Source organism: Cryptomeria japonica, chromosome 5, assembly GCF_030272615.1.
Source record: "Cryptomeria japonica chromosome 5, Sugi_1.0, whole genome shotgun sequence".
Taxonomy (NCBI): Eukaryota; Viridiplantae; Streptophyta; class Pinopsida; order Cupressales; family Cupressaceae; genus Cryptomeria; species Cryptomeria japonica.
The window spans coordinates 704,718,360-704,733,153 of NC_081409.1; the positions used below are offsets into that span (position 1 = coordinate 704,718,360).

The following is a 14,794-nucleotide window of genomic DNA, read 5'->3' on the forward strand; positions in this document are numbered from 1 at the left end:
TATAGGAGCCGCCAATTGCACTTACAAATCCCAAGTATGGATTTAAACCTGCCAAACACATCACTACTGTCTAGCCACTTGACAGCAACCTCCCGAAAATGATGCTACTGTATCATGTACAATCGTGATCTTCCACCCACTGCCTTCCTAGGCTGGGGTATGGATAAATTTCATAATTCTAGAGAAGTTGATTTTATTATAATAAGTTTGTTCAAGTGATGTCTTAACATCTTAGTTTTAAAAGGTTTTGGAAGCTTGGTTAGAGGTCAAATCTTCTTTAGGTTGACTCGAAAAAGAACTCTCTTCCTTGGAATGATACAGATCTGCACCATTATGTCAGAATATACTTACCAGTGCATGCCAAGATACATATACACGTACACGCGATTACAATTACCTTCAAATGCGTACATGACAAGTATTACCAGTTATGAACACACTAGTACATACTTTTTGTATATGCCCAAGTATGGTACATACGTGCACCTATATCCATTCCCTTGCAGACACAATGAGTACTCTTGGTGTCTAAGATTTAAGGCTTAGTTTACTTTAGTCATAAATTAACAATGGCCTTGTCCTTTGTGTTATATTGTCTTAAAATTTCATAAGAGCAGAGATTCTACGGGTAAGATTTATTCCAAACTGTAGTTTAACTGCAATTTACAAGTGAGTCTATAAAATTAATTCATAGTTTGTTGTTTAGTTTCAGTTGTTCTATCAAGGTTGCTGAAGATTTAATTTCCTTATTTTAGGAAGATAACAGCAGGATTATTGTAATAGAGATATCTTGCCTTCTTAAATAAATTGCTCTCTCAAGGTCATGCTTCTACTTACAACATAATAACAGTAATGACATTTATTCCTTGCTTCCTTAATATTCCAAACAGTGAACAAATTTATTTAATATAAAAGTTCTACAGAGAAGAGACCTGTATTTTCTTTTTATACAAGTTTAACCCTCATCCAACAGAGGTATTAGTTTTTAATTCTTTTCCTCTCTTTTCAAACATGTTTTAAAGGGCATAATAGTAAGTTCCAAACCTGTAGGCATCCTTACATACATATTTGTGCATATATTCCCATTTATATAAACAAATATGTATGCAAGAATACCTCCCTTCATATTTCATTTTCAGCTACCTGAAACCCCTTTCAAAATTTTATGGACTAATTTCAAACTGAAAATTATTTACTAAGAATTGAAGTAACGACATTATGTTTCATAACAATGCATAAAGGTTTCTAACTCGTAAAAATTCCATGAAATATTTGCAGACTTTCTGTACTTTACAACCAGAGACACGTATATGCATTTCTTCCTTCTAATTTCTATCTGAGAAACCAAATAATTGTAAGAGGAAATCACAGGTCTGGGAGATAGAATGACCTAGGAAAAGAAGTAACCCAGCCAGAGACCCTCAGAAGTGTGAAATAATAGTGTTGATAATGGTAGAAAAATGCATAGCAACTCTTACCCTCTGCCATTTTCCAAAAGCCAGCTGTAAAAATAATATCTCCTCTCTTTTCCTTCCGATTTTTATATACCAACGTAGTCTCAATCCCACGCCCTAATACCAAACAGGATTATCAAAACCCCCCAAGAAGTCATTCAGGGCATGCTAATTCCCTCACATGATCTGCATTTTGGCTTCCAAGAGAAGCTTCGACCCCTTCACGCCAAAAATGCTCCAAGAAAATGAAATTTTGTTTCCCTCCCAATATGCTCGATAAAAATTATATCAAGGTTGAGAAATAAAATGGTTTTAATCTCCTTTACTTTTTTTTATAATTAATACCTCCTTCATGCCTGATAAAATCATAAGGTAAGGTGGAGCGATGCAAAATGATTTATTAAAAAACTTATTTCCCTCTTGGCATTATTAAAATATTCCAAGCCAATTAACTAGCAACTATAGGAGAGGTTAATTTCATATCTCCCCCTCACATAACGTTCACTTGCATAATTGAGTTGCCAATTAAAGTTGGCAAAAAATATTAATTTATTTAATTACAATAAACCTTGTCATGCAAATTGTTAATTAATTTAAATATACTTAATGTGCGTGTGTGTGAGACCCATACATCCTACGTATACCTGACTGTAGTAGTACTTATACGACCAGGTATACGTACTACCGTACCCAGGTACTCATATAGGATATATTTATAACGTATATATACACATACATAAATATATATACCTATACATTAAAAGTAACATCAATCTAGACAATTTAATTAATAATTAATGAAATAATTTATTAATATTAATAATTATTAATTATTAAAAGAAGCGACAAACCTTAGATTCTATGTACTGACCTACCAGGCTACCTAACACACTGGCTAACAAGGTCTGACAAGATCAACCTAGGTTTACCTGGCTTAGGCTAGGGTTTCCAAACAGCATTGAGTTCTTCCTTCCTTTCACCTCCCGACCTGAGAATACTTTCCCTCCTTTCGTGGAGGACGATGATCTCTTGCACACACTTGGCCCACGGAAATCGGTTAGATCCAATCTTGTCTAGTTCTGACAAATAATAAATCTTGATAAAAGTGAAACATGATATCATATTGCTAACTGCTATTCATCAATTTACTAAATCAAAGTACATCAAATTAGCATAGAAAACATAAATATCATTATTCACATTTGCATAATCATCTGAACAAATCCATCATTTAAAGCATAAAACTAGGCAAATTATATATCATACGAGTTTATCAAAATGCGCTAGGGTTAGCATGTATCAGGATGTAAATACTGCAAAAATCAACTAGGGCACAAGCGTGATGTAACAGAGGCCAATGATGATTTATAAAACATACTTCAAGAAGAATGGAAGAGAAACCTAAATTTTTGGCAAGAATAGAATAGAGGAAGAAATCGATTGGAAGCAATGGTGGATTAGAGACTTCAAAATGAGTACGGTACATAAATTCTTACTTGGAATCATTATTTATAAAATTTAGGCATTGATTTTGTTTAATCTACATACTGGGAATTCCTCTTAGTGTTCGTGATAATAATTGTGAGAAGAAAATAAAATCAATATCAAATTTATTTTGTCAAGTATTTTTTACCAAATCAATAAAAAAAGAAATATTTTCCAGTTATACTTAACAACTTGAACAATATAATAAAAATAGTTAAATCTCACTAACATATAAATATTTTATAGATTTATTGATATTTGACCAAGTTATACTTAAAACTGATATTTGACCAAGTTATACTTTAAGGGCATGGCATGACATAACACATGTTGGTCATCCAGGGTATTACAAGACATACAAGCAAGTAAGAGAGCATTTTTCATGGAAGGGTTTCAAAAGTGGTGTTTTGAGGCATGTTAGGGACAGTGTGGTTTGTAACAAAATAAATGAAATCCAAACACTTAATACACTTAATTATACTTAAAACTCTATCTTAACTTTAGTTATAAATCTTTAAGATTAGAACATGTACATTTCCCTCTACATAATAAAAATAAAAGCTTAATCAAAATTTAAACATAACTTGTAAAATTTAAAATTTAAAAATTAACTACTAGAATTTAAATATAATGTAAAAAACTTTAATTTCAAATTTTAAATCCAATTAAATTTCAAATTTTATTTAAATACTCTACCCAAAAATCCCATTACAAAACTTTAAAACCAAAAAAATCCAAACACGTTACTAAGTGGAGGAAAATAGACATTTAATTATACTTAAAACTGTATCTTAGCTTTAATCATAAATCTTTAAGATAAGAACATGCACATTTCCCTCCACAAGATAAACATAAAGCTTAATCAAAATTTAAACATTACTTATAAAATTTAAACACAACACACACCAAAATAACCAAAATTTCATCCATGATAAAAAAAATGGACAATTAAACACAACACACACCAAAATAAGCAAAATTTCATACACTATGATATTACTATCTTCCCCTTGTGTATTCTCAATAAAGAAAATCTTAATTTGGATAGGTCTCTAAAAATTTCTCTCATAAATTCTAATAATGAATGCACGAAATTCTTGTTTTCTTCTTGGGTAACAACTCATTGTGATCTTTTGTAGAAAGTTCCATATCAATCATGCTATGGAATTGAGACAGTGTTGCATTATCCACTTAGAGCTAATTAAATCTACTGACATTATACCCTTTCCATGCTTAGGAAAACATCAGTGGTACCTCTGCACCCTCCACTTGTCATCCTCGTGTATATCTTAAGGAAGTCCACAATTTGCACCTTTGAGGAATCTTGCATTCATGCCATGTGTCCCATTCAAATAAATCTCAAGCTCCAATGCTCTAAATTCCTCATTTGGCAATGCTACCATTTGTTTGTAATATGCAGTAATAGTTGCTAGATTTGCGTGGTTATCCATGAATGGATAGGGATACTGATTGATTTTTTTTAACTGTAGGAAACATAAGGGCCTCAAGGCAAAGAAGGCATATGGATTGATTGCAGACTGACATGGATCAAATATGGGTGGTTGCAATATCATCGGGCAAGAAATTAAATCAAAAGCATTGGCATTGTGGTCACCCTTGACTCATCATTGAGAAGCGATCCAAGAGTATTTAAAATGAATCAAGAAAATGAAGAACCCAATGGGTAAGACACTGGTCTGCAAAACCAGAGATCATGGATCCTACCTTTGTAGGAAAAGATTCCTTATTGAGTCACCAAATCTATAGATAAATCTACAAGCTTCGAGAATCAAATCTCAAAGCATTGATAGAAACAACGTTGTAATCTCATTCTTTGAGGAAATTTCATTTTAGCAATGGCTATTTCCTTCCCAGGTGACCTTTTCTTTTAAGATCCGTGGAATTCCTACCTTTCAAGCCACAGGCATGATATAAATGCAACTCGTGTGTCAGTTCCACGTAGTTTCCTAATACACCACAAGCCTTCATCCTTGAAGAGGCCCACTAGCACGCTACCTAACAGTCCCGTGTGAATTCAAGCAAAGAACCTTTTTTATTTTAGCACTCACATGTGGAAGGTGACATGTGTTAGCTCTATAGAGTTCGAAGAGAAGTAAACGAAACAATGATTCACAACTTCAAACAACACTAAAAATAAGTTTTTTAACTTTCAAATGAACTACTATAGAAAGTGTACATGCACATTACAACATTACAACGTGCTATAGATTTCACCCATATGTATGCCTTGACACAAGCATTAGCCTAAGCCTTACAAAAATTCAACAATTTGAACTAGAAAGTTCTCGTAAATTCTTCACAATTTTCTATCACTAAAAAAAATATCACTCTCTAAATCTTGTAGGAGAAGTTGCTTCCCATGTCTAAACCTTGAAATTATTTTTGGTACATAAGTAGGAGTGATCCACCAACTATCTATCTAATAAATACATGTGCATAATTATTTTATCACAAAAGTGTTGAGTCATATTGGAGTGTATAGTTCCAACCTCCATCATAGCTTGTAAAATAGGGAGTATGTGTTCCCGAAATGATGGTGTTTTAGTGGTTTGTGCAAAGATTTCTTCATGTTGGGAAACCCTAAGAGAAAAAATATTCTATGGTGAAGAAAATTTCATTTAATATGTAAAAGTGAAGACCAATAGAAAGGTTCAAAGGGTATATCTTCAACCAATAAGAATGGGGAAGTAAAATTTTGTACCAATTATTTTTAACAAGAAAATGATGGGTGATTTTGCGGGCGTTAGGAGGGAGATAGAGATAAGGAAAGTAATGGAGATCAAGTAATGTAAGTATGTATGGACAATATCAATTGATAACGTGTCAAGTAAGAGGCCAATGATGATTTATAGAACATACTTGAGAAGAATGAAAGAGAAACCTAAACTTTTGGGAAGGATAAAATAGAGGAAGAATTCGATTGGAAGAAATGGTGGATTAGAGCCTTCCAAATGATTATGAGAGAGAAATTCTTACTTGGAATAATTATTTATTAAATTTAGGCATTGATTTTGTTTAATCTACATACTCGGAATTCCTCTTAGTGTTCATGATAAGAATTGTGAGAAGAAAATAAAATCAATATCAAATTTATTTTGTCAAATATTTTTTACCAAATGAATAAATAAATAAATATTTTACAGTTATACTTAACAACTTGAACAATATAATAAAAATAATTAAATCTCACTAACATATAAATATTTTATAGATTTACTGAAAAAACTTTTTGAAATCTAAACACTTAATACACTTAATTATACTTAAAACTCTATCTTAAATTTAGTTATAAATCTTTAAGATTAGAACATGTACATTTCCCTCCACATAATAAAAATAAAAACTTAATCAAAATTTAAACATAACTTATAAAATTTAAAATTGAAAAATTAACTACTAAAATTTAAATATAATGTAAAATACTTTAGATTGAAAATTTTAAATCCAATTAAATTTCAAATTTTATTTAAATACTCTACCCAAAAATCCCATTACAAAACTTTAAAACCAAAAAAATCCAAACACGTTACTAGGTCGAGGAAATAGACATTATAGTTTCAATATTCACAATGAAAATATGTCAATTAAAAAATAAAAACTTTTTATATCTTAAAACCTTTGACTTCTTAACTCTCTCAATGTTTTCGTAAATTTGTAAAAATAGTGCCATGTATAGGTGCGAAGGAGCAGAGGCATAGAAAGGGCATTCGAGCACCTAATGGCTGCGTACATTCTCACGCACATAATCGACTCCACAAAGCTTTTGGAAAATACAGGAACAAGAATATCAGAGTTATCAATTGCCTCCCTAATGTCACTACTTTCGCTATCCTCACTGCCTGGGCATATTCGAAGTGATCCCGTGCGCAAGTATTTGTACTTATAATAATCCATCAATATTTCCTTTTCGTCGGCTGCGTGGTAAATAAAGTAGACATTAAACTTCTTCTGAACCAAGCTTCCTATGCCGGCCCTTCTGCAAAATTTAAAATCATTTTACTCACTACTTTATCACGAGAAAAAATTTCAAACAATTCAATAGAAATATATCTTCTTTCAAAGTTGAATAGTGTTCGTGTACACCAAATTAAATGCACCTATAAATGATCTTTTACCTGTTTAACTCCCTAACCTGGCCTGACTTGACCACCCCATCATGAAAGCTTTCCAGGTCTCTCCAATCTAATGAATAGATTGTCCTTAGATTTTGTAACTTGGCCAACGTGTAACAATCACAGATGGACAAATGCCAGAGTTGTGCCAGGTCGCATATTGTGTTGGGGAGATTCCTTAGTCCTTTACATCTTCTTAAGTACAACCTTTTCAGATGAGCTAAATCACCTACAGTGCTGGGGAGATTCCTTAGACCTCTACAGTCTGACAAATCCAAAAATTTTAGCCGCCTCAAGTTGCCCACAGTATCAGGAAGGCTTCTTAGACCTGTACAACCTTCCAATTCCAAATATTTTAGGTGCTTCAAGTTGCCCAAAGTATGAGGAAGGCTTGTTAAACTTGTACAGCCGCGCAAACATAACTCCTCCAACTGTGACAAGTTACCGAGAGTGTTTGGAAGTGTTGTGAGAGCTACGCAATCCCGCAGATACAAGCGTCGGAGGTTCACCAAGCTGTCAAGTGTATTTGGAATTCTCGCAAGACTTGCACACTGCTCTACACTTAAAATCCTGACTTGGGACCAATTGCTATCCAGCTGGAATCTGTTTCTTAATGTTAACCATGAATACGTATCACTTATAAATTCACAATTTCTTATTTTTATCCATAACAAATTCGGCGCCAAGTTTCCAATGTTCCCCACTACTTGTGTATTTTTCACATCTAGGTAGCGTAGGGAAGGCATTCTATGCACACTAACGGGCTCTCTTCCATTCTCTCCTGTGTAAATGAGCATATTCACTCCCTCTGCTCTGTCTATGCTCAAATTTCTTTGTGCACCCATTGGCAGCCACAGTCTCCTATTATTATCAACCTGCTCTTGAATTCCTCTTCCCATTTCCCTCAAAAGGTCATGCATACGGAGGTGTGCTTGATAGCCACTGCCATTAATACCTATAAGCATTTTTAGCGAAAGGTTCTTGAGGGCTGTTTGAACTCTGTTTGGGTGTAGAACTTCCCAGAAGATAACAGCGTCATTTTTCCTTTCACCAGCAAAGCAACAAGCTATATCCAGAAATATTTCCTTCTCAACATGGCTAAGTCCATCATAACTGATTCGAAGGGCTCCAGATATTTCTTGATTTTCCCCAATGTTATGGAGAGCTTCTTTCCAACATTGAATGCCATCCCGCTCCTTCTTATCAAACAAATGTGCTCCAGTAGCTTGCAATGCAAGAGGATGTCCCCGGCAGGCTTTTGCAATTCTTGTAGAAAGTTGTTTGTAGGGGTTCTCCGCGAATGCCCTCGAGAAAGCATGCCAACAAAACAATTGAAGAGCTTCACCCTCCCCTAGCCCACTCATTTCAAGAACTGAATCAACCTTGGCAAGATTGAGTATGTGTCGGTTTCGGGATGTAATGATGATTCTGCTACCAGGGCCAAACCAATTCCCATTCACTGCATCCAAGTGGCTCCGATCATTCACATCATCCAATATGACAAGGGCACAAACTCCTCGCAATAGGTTTTCCATCAGAGCTTTTCCCTCAGCAACACTTGAAACTTCTCCATGGTAATTTACCAATCTTCTTAGAATTGCCCGTTGCAAGTCTACAAGAGTATTATTTTTCTGTGCAAAGAAATAAGCATCAAACCTAGCATAAATTCTATTGTAAACAGCCTTGGCCAAGGTAGTTTTACCAACGCCGCCTATACCGCTGACTCCCACTCTTACTGTGTTATGCGACGAACTGAGATCTAATCTATTGAACAGGTCACACATATGCGTTTCAATTCCCACAAGATGAACAGGGACATCCAGCGGAGTAAACTTTAAGGTATTCAACACGTCTTTCACAACCCGTTTTACCAGTCTTCCTTCGTATCTGCAAATCACCTTACATATATTACGATTCAAATTTAAGCTGTAACTAAATATAAGGAACATTTATACGACCAGTTTATAGGGTTGAAAAATTACGAAGTATCTCATGAATTTATAAAGGAAAAAAAAAATCATATATTCTGAGATGATTACAACATAATATTGACCATTCACAATTATCAATTTTGCCATTAAATTAAAAAATGTTGCAAGGACAATTAGGGGTTTGATATATAGATTAAAGACAGCCAGTCAAGCTACCTGAAGAGTGGATTTTATTTTAATAAAACTGATGTAACCGGTAATGAGGGAGTAAAGAGAATATCCATGAGTCTTAAAGTTAATTTGAGTTCTATGCTGTCCATGCTAAATGTATGGAACAAACAAGTTCACTTAATAGTCTATTTTTAGGGATATAGCGATCCCCTTTAAGTGTGTAAGTCTATTATATTGAGGAGAAGCAACAATTGATGTAAGACCTCTATATTGAGGTGTAAAATGTAATCCATTCTGAATAAAAGATTTATTTGTGTCTTGTGTTTCAAGAATCTACATATCCTACTCTGTAAAGAAAAGTAACAGAAAACAAAGCAAAAATCGAAAGTTAGCCTCTTCTGAATAATTTACATACTAAAATGATTTGCTTTATCTACACTTTTTTCATGGCAAATAGCTAAATGTATAAGTGATCGATGATGCGTACAGGGATAAACCGAGTGAAGAGGGGATGCTTTTTTCACCAGATTTAATTGATGATTGGTGACAGCGCATAAGTAGTACAGTAGAGAATTAACAGGAGGACTAACTACTCCCAAATTTAGGAAAATTTGTTTCTGAAAAAGAGCAAGAAAAACCCAGACGATCTCACCATTGGAAACTAGCAAATCAAAGAAATATGAGGTTCACAAGACTCAAATTCCATATCCTAGAATGACATGATCACATATCCTGGAGTAAATGATATGAGAGTACCAAGAATAATTCGTCGAATTGAAGGAACCCTTACCCTTAAACTAGCTGACTGAATGTACATGACAGCAGAGAAAAAAAGATAACAGCCAAAAACAATGATAAAATCAAATCACTTACTGATCCCTCTTATCAGACATGAAAAATAAATTGACCATTCATGGATTTCAACAATGGTAGAATCCTCTGTTTTTTATTACTGAAATGGTTTGCTACACAGCAGATTTTTTTATTCCAGGGATGGCTAGATAATTCGAGGGATGGAAGTGTGATTTCGGGGCCGGGAAGTGGAAAGAGACCTGAAGTAAATCTCGAAGAAATTAATAAATCGACTAAACCAGGCAATAGAATACAAGGAGGAGCCCATAATCTAGTATAAGTATCGTCTTAGAAACGTGACTATGATCGCTGAGCTCCTTAACTCAAATACAGGGTTGGCTCACCAAGGAAAATTATTGATGTTATAACACCACATTCCTTTATTGCAGAGTGCAGACTATATGGATAATGAATTAATGATGGCTAAAAAATGACCTTATTTTCTGGTATCACATTCGTCGATCTACTTTGATTCTATTCAGTGAGCTATAATCAACTCTAGCAAACAGTTGAACATCTATAGAACTATAAATGAAAAAGAAAAACAATTTTTCAAAGTGGTGTGCTCGTATGAAGTATGAAAATCAAGCTAACTTTGAAGGATTTTGTAAGCAAACAGTTTGTTCCCCAAACAAATGGCTAATAGTATAACTGAAATTCTAAAAAACAGTTCTCCTTTGGTTTTTGCCATAGGTTAATTGAAAAAAAAAAGGATGCAAATTACTAACCCGAATTCTTCCGCCCTTGTCCAACCAGAAAGAGAAGAGATTTGATAAAGAGCATTCTTCCATTCCTCGATTGTAGTCTCATCCTGCCGATCTAAATGGCTGTAATGTTTTCTGAATGCCTCGGCGAATGGACCTCCCTCTCTTTGAGGGTAGCGAACATCACAGGGCTCCACATCATAAAACAGAGGAATGATGAAGCCATTAGATCTCAACATTTGGGCCGCCTCCTTCAGACACCAAGGTGATTCTGCATAGTGTTGGGAAAATATCGGAATGAAAACATCACTTGTTTCAATGGCCGTTTGCAAGCTGGAATCGATGTCTTTGCCCTTCTCCAGTTCTTCGCTGTCGAGGAAAACCCTAAGTCCCGCTCCAGAGAGAGATTCGTAAAGATGGTCGACAAAAGTTTTTCTCACATCTTTTCCGCGAAAGCTCAGAAACACATTAAATTTGTTGTTGACATCGAAGGGGATTCTGTTGGTGGGCGGCTGATACTGATGAAACTCCTCGTTGAGATCGCAGAGGATTTTGATGGCGGGAGGCTGAGACTGGTGCTGAGCAGAAATCTCCATGACTTGTTCTGCACAAGTTTGAAGAGAGAGTAAGGATATGCAGTCCCAAACGCGATCGGGGTTATATAAACCAAGCTGAGTGCGATGAACGACAGAGAGAGGGAAGTTTCTTGTGAAGTGTTAGAGAATTTCTTGGAAAGCATATGAAGGGGACTAAACGAGTTTCAACAGTTCAAAGCGCGAGAGATAAAATAGAATGGAGTAGAAAAGGGTGAATGGAATTTTCCAGTGGAGTTTCAGAGAATTTCTAGGAAACCAAATGGAGAGAACCCACCAAGTTTCAACTGTTCAAAGTCCGCGAGATTGACGCGGAAGAGTTGCTTTTTAAAATTAGTCTTGACGTTGACATTGACATTGACAATTCCCTGAAAGTAGTCGAGAAACAATCATAAATGCTTATTTAAACATTATTGCTGACTCGGAAGGCACTACACTTAACCCTATACCTTTGTCAATTTCTACACGTGGAAAGCAAGAGGATTCCAGCTGGTCGCACATTTAGTCCTCTTGCGATCAATGAAGAGATGAAGACTATGGCAACATACAAGACATTGAAAGTATAGATCATAATTCATTATTAGTATATATATATATTTTTTAAATATAAGTAAGATATGTCAAACGATATATTATTTACTCATTATTTTATTTAAAAATAATTATTATTTATTATATTATAATTAATATTAAATTATTATTATTATATTATAATATTACAATCAATATTAAATTATTATTAATATATTACTATTTTGTATATTTTTTATATTTCTATTAAACTCTTAAACAAAGCAAAAAATTATTTAATAATTAAATAAATAAAATATTTTTTTAATTTTTCATGTATTTAAGTGTCACAAACACGTCAAATTTAATATTTTTAGTTTTTATTAACACACATTTGTGCATGTAATACACCTCTTGGTCGGCTACAAATAAGGAGGTATTGTGATATCATACTTTTGCAAAAATGTTATCAATAGATATATTCGATATTAAATGGTAATCAATATAGTTAGGAATATGGATGATTGAGAATGTGTTGTTGGCTTAGGACTTGATGCTTATAATGATTATGATTTTGTAATGTTTTTATAAGATGATGAATGATTAGTTTTATAAGGGATTTTCATGTACTAACCTATGTTGCAGCAACCAAAGTTGGAGGGTAAGTAGATGTAGTGGCCTTTCATGACACACTTCTTAGGATGGTTATAGTATTTGCTTGTGAATTTTATATTATTGATTTTATGTGGTGATGTTAGGTTTATGCTAACTATTCATTAATCAGTTGATATGGTTCATGTTTACTAACTATGATGTTTATCATGAGCTAGCCCTGGTATGATGAACATATTTTTATACTGATGTGTGAGTAGACTAGTTAACCGATGTGTATTTGACTGTTGATTAGGGTGAAGGGAGCGATATCATATTTCTCACTTGTGAGAGCCATATGATGTTGTGATTTCCTTTCACTAGATCTGAGTGTTATGTATGTATGCATATAAACGGTTGGTTTCAAGCAGGATGCAGGTACTAGACATCGACTCCACCTGGCTATACAGGTCTGAGCGTGTCTTTAATCCCAATGGTAGTTGTTTGGAGGTGACATCAAGGCCCTTATCACATCCAAAACCTATCCTATAGCCTAATTTAGTTTGTGTGGTCTAGGTCTTGAGTTGTCCTTAGGCCTTGTGTGTTTTCGTGTTGAATATTATTTTGGTTAAGTTATGTTATTCATTGTTTTATATGTGGCATTTAATGTTTGGTTTATGTTGATCATAAGGCAATTAATTTATGTGTGTACATCTATACAAATATCCTACATGTATAGGCAATATGAATATGCGTATAATTGAATATGTAAACTAGAAGTTTAGGAGATTTTATTATTTCACATTTCTTTAAATTATGGATTGTGTTTGGCAATTATTTATTATTCCTAACCCGAGGAATTGTATGATTTGCTATTATTTTGTATTTAATAATTGAGGTAAATATATATATATATATATATAGAATCATTTATATATGATTGTTATATTAGTTATATTATTAAAATATTATTATTAATATTGACATTAGTATTACATGATTATATCATTATGATATTACGTCTTTGTATTATAGTATGGTTATTAATATTATTTCTATTATTAATTGCATGAAAATATTATATGATTATTATTATTATTATATTTATAATTAATTGTGTGAGAAAGATATTGATTATTAAATAAAATATATATATTCATTTTGGAAATGAATTTAGTGTTGGAGTTCAAATGCTAATTTCTATTTTCATTTTGAGTGGAGAGGGGTTTCTTATGGCAGGTTGCCTTTCTCATTCGTGAATGTGGGAGGAAATGGTTTTGAAAGTGTGAAGTTGTTTTAGAAATTTTTGGGGGGGCGATTTTGGGGAGGAGATTTTGTGGGTGATTTAAAAAAAAAATTAGAGGGTAGTGTTGGAGTTGAGAAACACAACACCAAAGGAGCCCAAATGATCTCTGCAAGTTGAAAACCCTGTTACAAGGAGAAGCAAGGAAGCAAATAACAAATAAAACAAATACACAGAAAATATGCTCAAAAAGATGAGAGCTCAATATTCACAAAATGTGTAATGTGATAATCCTTACAATACAAAAGAAAGAACTCAACCTTTAATAGGTCAAGAAACCCTAAAAAGGAAAACCTAGATTTGCACATAATAATTAATAAAAGAATTAATTATTATGCACCTAAAGTTAGCTTAAGTGTAAAAGAGATAAAGGGAACTTAAATAATTAAACAAATATTGTTTAATTAATCAAGTAAATACCTGAATACTCTAACACCCCCTTAAGCTAGACTTAGGGAGAAGCTAAAACCTAGAATAGCGACTGAAAGCATGAAAGATGGGTCCCAACAACAAGGCCTGATCAGGTACCCAAATACAACCAAATCTCTATGAACCGAAGAAATAGAGAAAACCACGTGGGAAAAAACTCTACTCCAATAAGAGATGGAAAAGAACACCACTGAAGCATGAAATAGATGCAAACACTGTCGAAGAGAAATTGCTGATCTGAAGAACCTCCACTGAAATAGAACATGACCAGGTGGAAAAGATTGTAATCTGTATGAGTGCCCTCAAATGACACTACTTGAATCAGATGGCAAACAAGGCAAACAACTGAACTCAAAGATACAGATGGCATGTGAAACTAAAGCCTGAAGAGTTGATCAATCAAACCACAGAAGTATTAGAACCAACAGGACAAACCTCCCCATAATGTTGAAGAGGGAGAGGGATAGGTACACTGAAAAGAACGCCCAACAAGAGCTGCATGACAAAGAACCAGGAACATCAAAGGTTCTGAGAAAGTACATAGTGTCGTGGAAGGAACACTCACTTGACACACAACATGAGGCGAATGTCGTGGAAGGAACACTCACTGGACAAAGGTGGATGGAAAACAAGGCAAA

The 14,794-nt window shown here is 33.9% G+C and overlaps 1 protein-coding gene across 1 annotated transcript; it reads right to left on the reverse strand.

Annotated features, from left to right (window-relative positions):
* Positions 1-6,554: 6,554 nt before the first annotated feature.
* LOC131032224 (disease resistance protein RUN1) lies at positions 6,555-11,596 on the reverse strand. The gene is made up of 3 exons (XM_059221645.1): positions 10,755-11,596; positions 7,076-8,959; positions 6,555-6,936 (listed from the first exon to the last, which is right to left on the reverse strand). The coding sequence occupies exons 1-3, from the start codon at positions 11,324-11,326 to the stop codon at positions 6,570-6,572; spliced, it is 2,823 nt and encodes a 940-aa protein (XP_059077628.1). The 5' UTR covers positions 11,327-11,596; the 3' UTR covers positions 6,555-6,569.
* Positions 11,597-14,794: the final 3,198 nt, after the last annotated feature.

Coding starts and splice junctions, on each gene's coding strand:
- LOC131032224 (XM_059221645.1), bottom strand. CDS start 11,326: ATGGAGATTTCTGCTCAGCACCAGTCTCAGCCTCCCGCCATCAAAATC. Junction 8,960..10,754: donor ACAAGGGCGGAAGAATTCGG/GTTAGTAATTTG, acceptor GGTGATTTGCAG/ATACGAAGGAAGACTGGTAA. Junction 6,937..7,075: donor CAGGTTAGGGAGTTAAACAG/GTAAAAGATCAT, acceptor TAAATTTTGCAG/AAGGGCCGGCATAGGAAGCT.